Source organism: Fukomys damarensis, unplaced genomic scaffold (assembly GCF_012274545.1).
Source record: "Fukomys damarensis isolate Sample0158 unplaced genomic scaffold, DMR_v1.0_HiC HiC_scaffold_17, whole genome shotgun sequence".
NCBI lineage: Eukaryota > Metazoa > Chordata > Mammalia > Rodentia > Bathyergidae > Fukomys > Fukomys damarensis.
In genome coordinates, this window is record NW_022900929.1 from 33,447,951 (window position 1) to 33,462,226 (window position 14,276).

General features: G+C 36.5%; 1 protein-coding gene across 3 annotated transcripts in view; it reads left to right on the forward strand.

The window, feature by feature from the left end:
• Ubr1 (ubiquitin protein ligase E3 component n-recognin 1) overlaps positions 1–14,276 on the forward strand; it is a 186,562-nt gene that overhangs the window by 133,166 nt on the left and 39,120 nt on the right. For 2 of the 3 annotated variants that reach the window (XM_010624811.3, XM_010624808.3), the window contains 3 exons: positions 2,539–2,636; positions 3,990–4,083; positions 13,529–13,677. In XM_010624811.3, coding sequence (XP_010623113.1) covers positions 2,539–2,636; positions 3,990–4,083; positions 13,529–13,677 — 341 coding nt within the window. The remainder of the gene's footprint in view (positions 1–2,538; positions 2,637–3,989; positions 4,084–13,528; positions 13,678–14,276) is intronic. The other variant, XM_010624806.3, reaches the window with a different exon arrangement.

Sequence of the window (14,276 nt, forward strand, 5' to 3'; positions counted from 1 at the left end):
TACACACGTACATACACACACACACACACACACACGCACACACACACACACAAAAGAAAAAGTACGGGGCATGGTGAGACATGCCTGTAATCTCCACAGCAGTCAGGACACTGAGGCAGGAAGATTGCCATGAGTCCAAGGCCAGCCTAAACTACATAAGCAAGACTTTGTCTCAAAAAAAAACACTTTAAAATTTTTATTTTCTGTCCATTTGTAAATAGAATTTAATAGCAAATTCAAAAGTAATATCTTTGGGAAGCAAGGTCAAGAAGTTGTTGCTCTCACTCATTATTTCATAGCATTAGAAAACCTAATTTAGAAATTACCTTTTTCAGCATATCAAGGTGTAGAATGTCATAGGAAGAAAATAGTGTTAGAATGGTTTATTCATTTATTGAATAATTAATATGTTTTAGGCATTCTGCTATGTACTTGCTACATTATCTTATTTAGTTTTTGTAATTGCTTACTGAAGCAGGTACTGTTATTTGCATTTAAAGATAAGAATTTGGAGACAGATCCATGTTTTGGACCTAAACCTGATTCCAAAGCCTTGTCTAGGTATATACCTAAAGACAAAGATAAAATAAATCATAATAAAATAAAGTGATTTCCAAATTCTTGTTAGCCTACACAAGTGTTTTTTATGTAATGACTCCCCAAAATAAAGATTATGCAACATGTAAATTATGTACTCTGTAAAGGGACTCAGTAGTTTCCTTTCTTGGTGTCTTTAAGAATACAGTATTGAGAGCTAGGGATTTAGCTCAATGGTTCCGGTGTCTGCCTAGCAAGTGCAAGAGCCCAAGTTTGATCCCCAGTACCCAAAAATAAAAAAGAATACAGTGTTTCAGGGCAGTCTTTTCTAAAGTCAGAAAACTTATCCTTATGACCAGGTATCTTAGAATCCTGAGACACTTATTCCTTAGCAGTGGTGATGAACCTATGGCACATGTGCTGCAGCGGGCTATTTGTATCATTGAAAGCTCTAAAAAGTTCACCATCAATGTACTATAGTAACAACTTTGTTTCTTCAGTCTGAAATGTATAATTATACCTGACATTTTTATAAAGCACTAGAAATTACCTAATGTAAATATATTTACCTTTTTGTCTTTAGAAAATCAATATGAATATATTCTAAGATAACAAAGTTAACATAAACTTTATTAAAACTAACATGTTAATTTAAATATTTAATAAATCTATTTAAAAATGTAAAACTAAAGCACTAGTATTTTTAAAGAAAATTAGTCATAGTCAATCTTAGAATATGTTCATTTTTGAGAACCAAAAAACTTTCAGGATATAAAACTAGCATTAGAAACACAATAGTTTTTCTATATACCAATAATGAACTAGTTGAAAAAAAATCAGGAAGATAATTCCATTGACAATAGCTTCAAAAACAATAAAATATCTAGGATTCAACCTAACCAAGGAGGTGAAAGACCTATAGTGAAAATTACAAAACTCTGAAAAAAGAAATGGAAAAAGAAACTGAAAGATGGAAAAACCTCCCATATTCATGGATCAGTAGAATTACCATTAAAATACCTCATGTTTCCAGAAGTGATCTACAGATTCAGTGTAATCCTTATCAGAATTCCAATGCCATTTTTTACAGCACTAGACAAAGCAAAAAGAGCAAGGCTGAAGGCATCATGATACTGATTTCAAATGATATGTACTACAAAGTCAGAGTAACAAAAACATTGTGGTGCTGGCACACAAATAGGCCAGTTGAATAGAAATAAACTCACACAGCCACACCCATCTGATTCTTGACAAAATAGTCAAAAACAGCATTGGAGAAAGCCTCTTCAACAGGCCCAGGCAGTATCAAGAACAACGGCCCCAAGTTCAGATATAATCATCACACTGAAGGCACAGAGAGAAGGCATCATGCCTGATGGAAGGAACGGAGACCTGAGCGTAATGGGCTTATGACCTAAGACAAGAAGTTAGAATTTTTTAAGTGTATGATGGAAAAGCAACTTGAACAGGGATGTAATATAATCCGATTTACAGTTTTAGAAGCACCTTCTGGCTGCTGTATGGTGAATTTATACTTAATGAAGCAAGAATAGAAGCAGAAAGAGCAGCTAGGAGTCAGCTGAAGTAGTTCAGGTGAAGGATGATATGAGTTGGACTAGAGTAAATAGATAGCAGCAGCAGAAAGAAGTGGTCAACTTGGGATATATTAGAAGGCAAACCTGTAAGAGTAGCTACAAATTAGAGTGTGAGAATCAGAAAAGTCAGTGATGATACCTAGTTTTTCACTTAAGCAACAAGAACGGTATTTTCATTTACTACCATCATTACTTTTGGGTGGTGTCTTGCTGTGTGTACTTTTAAAATTCCCTCTGTCTCCCCGAAAATTTATTATTAGGCACATGTTTCAATGGCCTGGCAGGTTAATCTGGAGAAATTTAAAATTTTGCTGTAGCCATTTATTGAAGGAAAGGCTGCAAGTGTAGCTCTTCAGACTGACTCAGAACAAGTTTATTTAATAATATTTAAATGTCATTTTTTCAGGGAGAATGCAGAAGCTCTTGCTCAACTTTTGACCTTGGCACAGTGGATACAGACGGTTCTGGCCAGAATATCAGGTTATAATATGAAACATACTAAAGGTTTGGTTAAATTTACGTTGTTATTATCTATGTGAAAATTGTGTCAAAATCTTTATAAAAAAATTTTTTGCTAAAATATGGTTTGCCAGTACACTTTTGTTGTGTATTAGGAAATAGAGGTTTTTTGACTTAAGATTTCAGTATGTCTTACCTCATTTTTCTCAGTTTAGTCACATTTCATACTGGGTACAGAATAGCATTAATCTGGAGTCAGACTACTTGGATTTACATTTTTGATCCAAAATCCACCCAAGTCAGTGAGATCCACTTACTGGCTGTGAGTTTGTGGGCAAGTTACTTAACACTTCTGTGATTAAGCTTTCTTATTTGGGGAATGGGATTGATAATACACATTAAATTGGCTGAAGAATTAATTGAGTAATTATATGTAAAGTATAGCCTGAACTACACAGCGAGATGCTATCTCAAAAAAGGAAAAAGGGGGCCAGGGATTTAGCTCAGTGGCACCGCGCCTGCCTCTGCTATAAACATAGGCTAGCACCTTACATTTAGAAAAGAAAGACTGCCCATAACTGAGGTTGGAATAGGTATAATGTAGAAAATTAAAATTAGGTAATAAAGTCTGTTGGAGAAGGATTTTCTGAGAACTCAGTATAGACTGAGCTTTGAATGACCTATGTGAGAGCATGCCATAAGATAGGAATGAGTTGGGCGTGTTTGGGAAGCAGAAAGAGTGTAGGGCTGGGAATTTAGCTCAGTGGTTCTGGCCTCTGCTTTGTAAGCATAAGGTTTCGAGTTCGATCCCCAGTAAAAAAAAAAAAAAAAAAAAAAAAAAAGCGAGATGTAGACAGTATATATAATATTGCCTTTTGTTCCTTTCTTTTTCTTTCCTTTACTGGAAATTGAACCCAAAGCCTTTGTACAGAGCTACATCCCCAGCCTTTTTTATTTTTTATTTTGCAATAGGTGTTCACTAAGTTACTAAATTACCCAGGCTAGGCTTGAATTTGTGATCCTACTGCATCTGCTTCCCATACTACTGGGATTATGACATGTGCCACCATGCCCAGGTCATTATTCATTTTTTAAAAGTTGTATGTATAACATTTATATGGAGAAAATAATAATGTCATCAAATTTTATTTGTGGGTATCTGCATAGAGAAAATAAAGGTGTTTATTTATTGCTTATTGTCAGTTTCTAAGTTTTCTAAAGTGATCATATGTACTTTAAAAAGCTATGCATTGGGGATTTAGCTCAGTGATTCCACCACCTTCCTCACAAGTGCAAGGTCCCAAGTTCGATCCCTGGAACCAAAAAAAAAAAAAAACTACAAGGTGTCTGATTAAACATATTCATGATTTTTCTTTCTTTTTCTTTTTAATATGTAAGGAGAAAACCCAATACTTCCTATGTTGTTTGATCAAGGGATGGGAGATTCTACTTTGGAGTTCCATTCTATCCTGAGTTTTGGAGTTCAGTCTCTGTAAGTATCTGATTGTGTTTGTGTGTGGTTATGAAAGTAATAATAGAAACTAGTATATATTTCTTACTTTCCTTCCTTTTTTATTTGTAAAATTATTATTTTATCTCACTTTTATTTCTTTCTCCATGAAGTTTTATTTGTATTAATAAAATTAAATGGGGTGTGTGTGTGTTACTAGGGGTTGAACTCAGGAATTCTCAAATGCTAGGCAAGTGCTCTCGCGTAGCAAGTACTTTGCAATATTAAAGTAATATGTATTTTAAAATAAATAAATAAAGTAATATGTATTAGGTTAGACCATGCCTCTAAATAATCATTTTTGCCCAACAAAGAAAGAAAAAAATGCCAGTTTTAGCCAGGTGTGGTAGCACACACCTGTTAATCCCAATACTTGGAAGGCTGAGGCAGGATGATCACTGCAAGTTTGAGGCCAGCCTGGACTACATAGTTAATTCATTGCTAGCCTAAACTACATAGTGAGATCCTGTCTCAAATTTTTAAAAAATGCCAATTTCGTATGGTCCATGCCACATGAGGACCAGAATTTAAGTGACTTCACTTAAAACCCCAGCTAGTTTGCACTGTTATTTTCTGAAGAGTCTGTTTCCGCCCTAGTCTGCCCACGGTTCATTTTTCGTGGATGAAAACTTGAAGCAATGGTCTGCTCACCTGCTTCCTTAAGTTACTGGAAAGATGTATGACAACACACTGAAATATATAATGTACCCTTATTGGGAATTAATATTTCACAAAGATGATAACAGAGACTACTTTTTACTAGTTGTAGTTCTTGCATATATTATCTGCCCCCTACTACTGAAAGTGCTACATGGTTATTTATCACAGGTACATACAACATGATACACACACCACTATCAACACCAATACCTCTTGGTCCCTTTTCCAAACACCAAAACTTGTTAGAATAGGTCTGATTCCTCTGAAATTTAATCCTTCTCTGCCCAGTCTGTCTTTTAATTTGAAACTGAACAATTCTGGCTGTGATCTTAAACTGCAATGGGTTCATTACCATTTCGTAAGAGATACTTTTCTATCTTTAGGAGAACAGATTCTGTCATTCCAAATTTCTGAATTCTTATTGAATAAATCTTCTACAGAGGTACTAGTCTCTACCAAAGAACAATTAAGTCAAAAGGAGTTAAAATTGTTCCTATTGCATTGATATCTCATGGGACTTATTAGGAAGTAACCCTCTTTACTAAGTTATTTTTAAAGTGGCTGGGTTTGGGGCTTTTTTTGTTCTTCTTTTTTTTTTTGTCTTTTTATTGAGTTTATTGGTACAATCTAGGTCTACAATACAGTTACATTCATTCATTACTGGGACTTTTTTTGTTCTTTACTACATGTTTGCAGTACAAAGTAATTACATTCTTGTGGGAAGTTGGTACATGTACATGATACAGCTGAATTCTTTTTTCATCTCCTCTTCTCCCTCTCCACTTCCTCCATCTATTGATCCCCTTCCCATATGAGAAAAATCTATCTCCCTATTTTCTATCATCTGTCTTATACTTTGCTCTATTTATATTTTGGGTTTCTCATACCAAAGAAATCATGTGATATTTAAGCTTGTGTGTCTGATTTATTTCAGTTAACATTGTTTCAAGGTGCATCCATTTTCCTACAAATGATTCAGTTTATCCTTTATGGCAAATAGTACTCCATTGTGTGTAAATACTATCTTTTCTTTCTCCATCTGTTGTAAATATATAACTGCTTCTGAGATTTAGCTATTATGAATTGTGCTGTTATACCATGTGTAGGCATATATTACTGTGATATGTCTTTAACTGTTTGGGGGGAAGATGCCAAGAAGGGGAATAGCTGGATCAAATGGAATTTCTAATTTTAGTTTTTTGAAGAATCTCCTCACAGATTTCCATAGTGACTATGCTAATTTACATTCCCACCAACAGTATGGAAGGGTTGCTTTTTCTCCACTGCCTCGCCAGTATTTGTTAGTATTTGATTTCTTGATGATGGCTATTCTTTCTGGTATAAGATGAAATTGTCCTGTTATTTTGATCTCCTTTTTTCACATTGCCAGCACTGTTGAAAAGTTCCTTATGTATTAGTTGGTCATTTCTACTTCTGAGAAGCATCTATTAATTTCACTTGCCCATTTTTGATTGGGTCTTTTATTTTGGGTGTTCTGTTCTATGTATTAGTCCTTTGTCTAAGAATAACTGTAAAAAAGAAAGAGATCCCTTTTGGAAGTTTGGTGGACAGGAGTTGGTCATTTCTTTTGCTGTGCAGAAGTTTTAAATTTTGACATGATCCCACTTGTTGATTCTCAGCACTCCTTCCTGAGCCACCAGGATTCTGTTCAGAAAGTTCTTGTCTACACTTATAAGTTCAAGAGTTTTACCTACATTATCTTTCCACAAATTATTTATTTTAACATTTAGATCTTTGATCCATTTTCATTTTAATTTAATGAGAGATATGGGTCTAGATTCAATCTTAGGCATGTGAATAGCCAGTTTTTCCAGCACAATTTATTAAAGAGGCTATCTTTCCCCCACTGTATGTTTTTGGTACCTTTGTCAAAGATCAAATAGTTGAAATTGCTTGAAGTTATTTCTGCATCTTTTATTCTTTTCTTTTTTTTTTTTTTTTTTTTTTTTTTGGGTACCCAGGATTGAACTCGAGTCCTTGCGCTTGCAAGGCAGGCCACCGAACCACTGAGCTAAATCCCCGGCCCATGCATCTTTTATTCTTTCCATTGATCTACCTATTTTTGTGCTAGTGCCATGCTGCTTTTATCACTCTAGTTATAACTTAAGATCTGAGGTTGTGATGCTTCCCACTTGTTACCCAATATTGTTTTTGCTATTCTGAGTCTGTTTTGGCTCCATATGTTTAACTTTTTTTTTTTTTTTTTTCCCCCGTACCAGGAATCAGACTCAGGGCCTCAAGTTTGCAAGGCAGGCACTGTGCCACTGAGTTACATCCCCAGCCCTCCATATGAATTTTAGGGTTGTTTTCTCCAGTTCTGTGAAAAATGCTATTGGTATTTTGATTGGAATTTCATTAAATCTGTATATCAGTTTTGGAAGTGACCATTTTGATGCATATATTGTTTCTGCCTGTCCAGCAACAGTGGATGTCTTTCCATTTTCTGGTGATTTCTTTGATCTCCTTTTTTGTAGTTTTCATTGTAGAGATCTTTCACTTCTTTGTTTAGGTTAATTCCTAAGTATTTATGAATGTTTTTTTCCCCCTAATTTCTTTCTCAGTAAGTTCATTATTGGTGTACAGGAATGCTATGGATTTTTTTGTGTTGATTTTGTATTCTGCTACATTGCTAAATTTGGTTGTTCTAGAAGTCTTTTGGTGAAATCATTTAGGTCTTGTAAGTAGAAGATCAAGTCATCTGCAAATAATAATGATTTAACTTCTTTTCTCATACATACCCCTTTTAATTCTTTCTCACCTGACTTCTCTGGCTAATATTTTGAATTCTGTGTTGAACAGTAATGTTGACTAATAATGTATATCTTTGTCTTGTTCCTGATTTTATTTGGGGGGTTTTGTTTTGTGGGAGGTGATTTTGTGGGTTTTTTTTGTGTTGTATTTAAGACAGTCTGTGGTTCAGGCTGGCCTTGAACTTGCTGTGTTGCCCTAGGCAATTCTCCTGCCTCAGCCTCCTGAGTGCTGGGATTACGGGAACATGCCATCACACCTGGCTCATTGATTCTTTGTATTATGTTTTTAGTCTCAATTTCTTTGATTTTTTTACTTAGATCTTTATAATTTCCTTCCTTGTTGTTATGGTTTAAATCTAGATGTCCTCCCAAAGCCTAATAGGCTTGATCTAGAGTGTGTGAAGCTGGAATGGATTCATGATGCAATGCTAGGCTCAATGGCACTAGGATTGACGATGTGAGTGCTACCTACCCTAAGTAGTCTGAATATGATTAAAGGGTCAAGGAGTTGCCATCGAATTCCTCTTGTTGCCTTTGCTACTGTGAGGGTGCCATATTGTTTCTCCTCTGTGATGCCTGTTTGTCATCCCTGTCTTGGAGCCAGCCAATTTTGGACTGAAACCTCTACAAACTGTAAGCCAAATAAATCCCTTCCCCTCTAACCTTGGGTGTTAGGTATTTTGTCTCAGCAACAAGAGGAAAGCAATAAACACACTTGTACTGCTTTGGACTTGGTTTGTTCCAAAGGACTAGCTTTGGACTTGGGTTGTTCTTGATTTTCTAAGATCTTGAGATGCACTGTTAGGTTATTTATTTCGGCTCACTCTGTTTTTGTGATGTGAGCATTCATAGTCATAAACTTCCCTAAGACTGCTCTTTTGCCATACCAGTGTCCCAGAAGTTCTGGTTTAGTTCTAGAAACTGCTTTGTTTCCTTTTTTTTTTTTTTTTTTTTTTTTTTTTTTTTCAGGGTCTCACTATGTAGTTGAGAATGACCTGGAACTCACTATGTAGCCCAGGCTGGTCTTGAACTCACAATGATCCTCCTGCTGCAGCCTCCTGAGTGTTGGGATTACAGGCGTGAGCCACCACGGCCAGCTGTTTCTTCTTTGATTTCTTATGTAACCTATTGATTATTCAAGAGTATATTGGGCCGGGGATTTAGCTCAGGGGTTCGGTGGCCTGCCTTGCAAGCGCAAGGACCCAAGTTCGATCCCCAGTACCAAAAAAAAAGAGTGTATTATTTAATTTCCATTCATATGCATAATTTTTGTGGTTTCTTTTACAATTGATTTATAATTACATTGCACTAAAATCTAATGATATACATGATATTTTGATACTTTTGTATTTACTTAAGCATGCCATATTGACTAATATGTGGTCTATTTAGAGAAGGTTCTCTGTGATGCTGAGAAGATTGTATATTCTGTGGCTGGGTGGAACACTCAGTAGATTATCTAGTAAGTCCATTTGTGTGATGTTTATGTTCATCTCTGATATTTCTTTGTTGATTTTTTTTCTTAATTGATCTATTTGTGACAATAGAATATTGACATCCCTCACTGTAATCATGGTTATGTTTATCTGACCTTTTATGTCCAGTGTTACTTATTTTACGAAGTTGTATATATGTTAATAATTGTCATATCTCCTCCTTGAATTGTTCCCTTGACCAATATGTAGTGATCTTCTTTGCCTTTTCTGATCAACTTTGTCTTGAATTCCATTTATCTGAAAAAAGGATAGTTACACCTGCTTTTTTTTTAGGTTTCCATTGCATGGAATATTGTTTTCCATCTTTTTTTGTCTATTAGTTTCTTTTTGGGTTAAATGTGTTTCTTGTATACAGCATACTGTTAGGTTTTGTTTCTTGATCCATTCTACCATTCTGTGTCTTTTGATTGGGGAATTGAGACCAGGCACCTTGAGAATTATTAAGGATAGGTATTGATTTATGCCTGTCATTTCACTGTTTTCCTGTTGCTGATTCCCTTTCTTTCCCTTCTACTTAAATGCTCACTCTACTTTACTTGGTGTATTTCTTCTATTAGACCTTTTGTCATTTTTAGCTTTCTTATCTCTTTCTAGTTGAAGAAATTTTGGAGTGCTGGCTTGGTGGTCATGAATTTCTTTAGCTGCTCTTAATCATGGAAATATCTTATTTCTCCATCAGTTTTGAAAGATAATTTTGCAGGATATATCAGTCTAGGTTCAAAGTTGTTTTCTTTTAGGGCTTAAAATACAACTCCAAGCTCTCCTGGCTGTTAATAAGTGATGGATTTCTTTTCTCTAACAGCTCTTAAGATTCTGTTCTTGGGCCAGGGATTTAGCTCTGTGGTGCCACTGCCTGTCTGGCAAGTGCAGGGACCTGAGTTTGATCCCACATACCAAAAAAAAAAAAAAGATTCTATTCTTGTGTTGAACTTCTAGGACTTTCACTTTTATGTGTTGTGGAGAGGTTCTTTTCTAATTGGACTGTTTTGGATTCTATATACTTCACTTACCTGTATATTTAATTTTCCCATACTTGGAAACTTTTCTATTATTTTTTTCTTATGATCCAAATAAGATTTATTTATTGAATTCTGTTGATTTGAATAAGGAGACTTTAGTCTCAGTTTTAGCCTAGATCTGAAACTGAAAAGTATTTTAAGAGGAGGTGGTAGATGTCCTGTGTCATACAAAAGGGACATTTCAAGTGGGCTCTAAGAGTTTTAACCCCACATTCCCCCTCAGGCTCCAGAAGTTTCCTTTGGGAATAGTCACTGATGAGCTGTGCCTTTTTATTCCTACCATGAGAGAGAAGTGGAGTGTTTTACCTTTACCCCAAACTCAGGGCCGGTCTTTAAGATAACCCTCTGAGAGCATGGTATTTACTCTTGAGCCAGAAAGGACTGGTAGCTGTGTCATATTTGGCACATATCTGTAATCTCTGGGAAGCTGAGGCAGGAGGATCACAAATTTGAGCCCAGTCTGGGCAGTGCAAATGTTGTGGGTTCAATCCCTAATGCGGTAAAATTAAGTAAACATGTAGTAACGGATTCAGAAAGGCTGAAGACCTTAGATTTATTCTGAGTGTAATGAGAGACTCTGAAAATATTTGAGAAGAATGACACAAAATGTCTATTCCATTCGTCTGTATGAAATGACCTTAAGGTTACCCTTCCCCAGTGGGGCTGGGACTTCCATTCTGCCATGGGTGGGAAGCTCTGCTATTATTTTAGTAACAATATTTTTATGCCTTTCTGCCTTCTTATTTTTTCACTAATTCAGTTAATCTTAAACTAGTCTTCTTTGAGTCATCTAGCAGCTTTTGGTTTTCATGTTTTCTGGTTGTCTTTAAGGTATTTCATTAATTAATTGATCACTGACAACTACTCTGACTTCTATTTTTGACCTTCTCTTCTCACATTGGTTCCTTCTGCTCATCTTTTGACAGAGTTTTTAATATCCTGAATATCTGTTACCTTATGGACTCCAGTTATTTTCAGTGCTGGATATTCATGTTTTGTATCATTTTGTTTAGCTTAGCTACCTTGTTATTAATGTCTTCTATAGACTTCCTGATTGTTTTATTAAGCCAGTTATCTGTTTAGTTATATCTTCTTTGAGTTCACTAAACATCTCTCTCTGTCTTTTTTTTTTTTTTTTTTTTTTTTTTTTTTTTTTTTTTAGTACCAGAGATTGAACTCAGGACCTTGTACTTGTGAGGTAGGCAGCAGAACCACTAAGCTAAATCCCCGGACCCACTAAACATCTTATTGATCTATTTTTTTATTTCTTCTGTTATCCTTTCAAATAATTTGGCTGTATAGCTTTTGATTTCCTCCCCTACAATGCCCCGTGGATCAGCTTAGGGGTGTTGGGAGTAGGAGGCATTTTTTTGTACTGAGGCTTGAGATTATATAGCAGAAAGCTTGCTGGGGATTTAGCTCAGTGGTGCCTGCACCTGCCTGGCAAGTGCAAGGTCCTGAGTTCAATCCTCAATACTCGAAAAAAAAGAAAAGGGAAAAAAAAGTATCTTTCTATAGTAGAAAGCTTTGTGGCTAGTTTAGTTATTATCTACTTTTTAGAGGTATCTTTTGAGCATAGTGTAATTGTAGGCCCTTTGCCTCTGTCCCAGGATCAAGCCACCTCCACGGATCTGGTGGCAGCTGCAGCATATTTGTCCTAGCACCCAGTTCTCCAGAAATGGTCCACAGTATCACTGATGACACAAAGGCAATCCAGATATTGTCATCTAGAGAAAACTAGTTAATTATAACAACTGTGTCACCTTGGCTATAGTAATAAAATCACTGACAAAATAGCATCAAACTGGATATTGACATACCCTATGAACTAATAATGTATCACCCTTGACCTTTGAAAAGAGATTCATAATTATGGTATAAACACTAAGACAAACCAAATATTGACCTACAATAAGTATATGCTAAATGGAACAATCTTAACTTCACTAACAATAAAACAATATTAAACAGTATTAGCATAGAATTAACAAGGTACCTAAAGATTCATACAGCTTAATACTAGTAATTATTTACATGAGGTCAGGATTTAGCTCATTGATACTGTGCCTGCCTTGCAAGTGGAAGGTCCTGCATTCAATCCCTGGTACCAAAAAAAGCAAAAACAAAAAAATCCAAGTTATTATTTACTAGACTAGTAAAGATAGAATGGGTAGGGGAATAGAGAATGAAAAATATCATATTTGAAAAATTAATGGAAGATGAGAAAAGTGAAATAAGAGAGCCTATTGAGGGATAAAGGGAAATTAATAGTATTAGAAAACAGTCATAGAAGAACAAAGAAAAATAGTAAAATACAGGAAATAAAAGATAAGAAGAACTGGGCATGGTGGTGCATGCCTATAATCCCAGCACTTGGGAGGCTGAGGCTGGTGGATTGCCACAAATTTCAGGCCAGCCTGGGGTACATAGTGAGTTTAAGACCAGCCTGAACTACATAGTAAGAGACCCTGTCTCAAAAAAAAAGTTAAAAGTAAGTGAGGTGGGGAAAAAAGGAGCCGCAAAAATCCCATCTACCCCCCACTCCCCAAAAAACAATGAAGGAAAGAGAGAAGCAATAAAATAAAAATAAAAAATTTTTAAAGATTGAGTCCAAAACACAAAATTCTACTGTGTTTTTGATTGGTTTCTTTCCAGGATCTGCAGGCTTGGAATCCATCGTGTCATGGTTTTCTCTGCCTAGCTTTAGAGGCTGTGTGTGAGGTGTCTGCCCTCTTTGCACCCCTCTGTCTTTTCATCCCAGACTGTGGTAATCATCTAAGCCAAGCAAGGTGTGTCTTTGCTCACTTTGGTAGATGGAAAAAGCAACCAGCCCTCTGGTCTCTGCTGGATGTAGGCCATGGTACATGGATTTAAGCAGACTGCTGGACTTAAGGTCCACATTTGCCGGGCCTGTTGTTTCTGTCACTGGAGGGCAAAGGCCCATGTCCTACCTGGCCTAAACTTAACTTCTCGGGGGTCTGTGTCTAACCTGCACCCTTCTGCAGCGGTCTCCAGTGGTTGTCTCTCACCCAGTTACTTTAAGAAGATGATACTGTAAGCACTGAAGCTACTGGCAAGGTTTATACTTTTTACCTGAGTCTGGGCTGGCCCTTCATGCTTACCTTTTTCCTGGGCATTTGCCTCATCCAGGATTAGGTTGGTTGATTAGTTTGCACTTCTGCTGCCATATGTCAAGGGAAAGCAAAATGTAAAGCTGGCTTGAAGTTGGCAGATGGTTGTGGCCTGGTGATGGCTTGCTGTGTCATCACCTCTTCTGTTCCCAGGCGTTGGTTTTGTCCGCAATCTGGCTGGTGGTGGTTGGTTGGTTGGTTGGCACCTCTGCTACCCCTTGCAAGGGGAAACAAAATGCAGAGCCAGCTTGGAATTGGCAGGTGGTCATGGCCAGGGTGTGGAATCCACAGGCATGGAGTTGATCTCCTTTACTAAATTGTTATATAAATTTTTCTTGTTTTATTTTTAGGATCAAGTATTCTAATAGTATCAAGGAAATGGTCATTCTCTTTGCCACAACAGTGTATAGAATTGGACTGAAAGTGCCTCCTGATGAAATGGATCCTCGAGTCCCCATGCTGACCTGGAGCACATGTGCTTTCACTGTCCAGGCAATTGGTAAATCTCTAAGAAAAGTGATTTGTATGTTTCCATGAAACAGAAGTGACATTGACTGACCAATATTTTTTCTTTTTTCCCAATGACATAGAATAATTTGACTTGCTGCAAGGCCTACTAGTATTTATTTCAGTATATTAGTGTAATCTGGTTCCCATTAAGTCTGAGAATTTTTTACGTTGCTCTCTTTTAGCTACCATAGTGGCCATATGCAACATAAAAGTATTTTAGAGGGAATAAATCTGATGCTAGCAAAGGGGGTGGGGCACAGAGGGTGGAAGAGGAGGGGGACAAAAAGAATCAAGATGTGTTACATACCTGTACCAATTCCCCACAATGAATGTAATCATTATGTATTGCAAACATATTTTTAATGTCAAAAAAAGGTATTTTAAACATATAATACAAAGCATGCTATAGTCAAAAAGTGGTATATTTACCACACTAGAAGGAAGATTAAAAATAATTGGCAAACAAGCTAGGCAATGCAGGGTGGCACACTTGAGAGGCTGAGGTAGAAGGAACACTGTGAATTTGAGGCCAGCCTAGGTTACATAAAGAATTCAAGGCCAACCTAAACCATACAGCAAGACCCTATT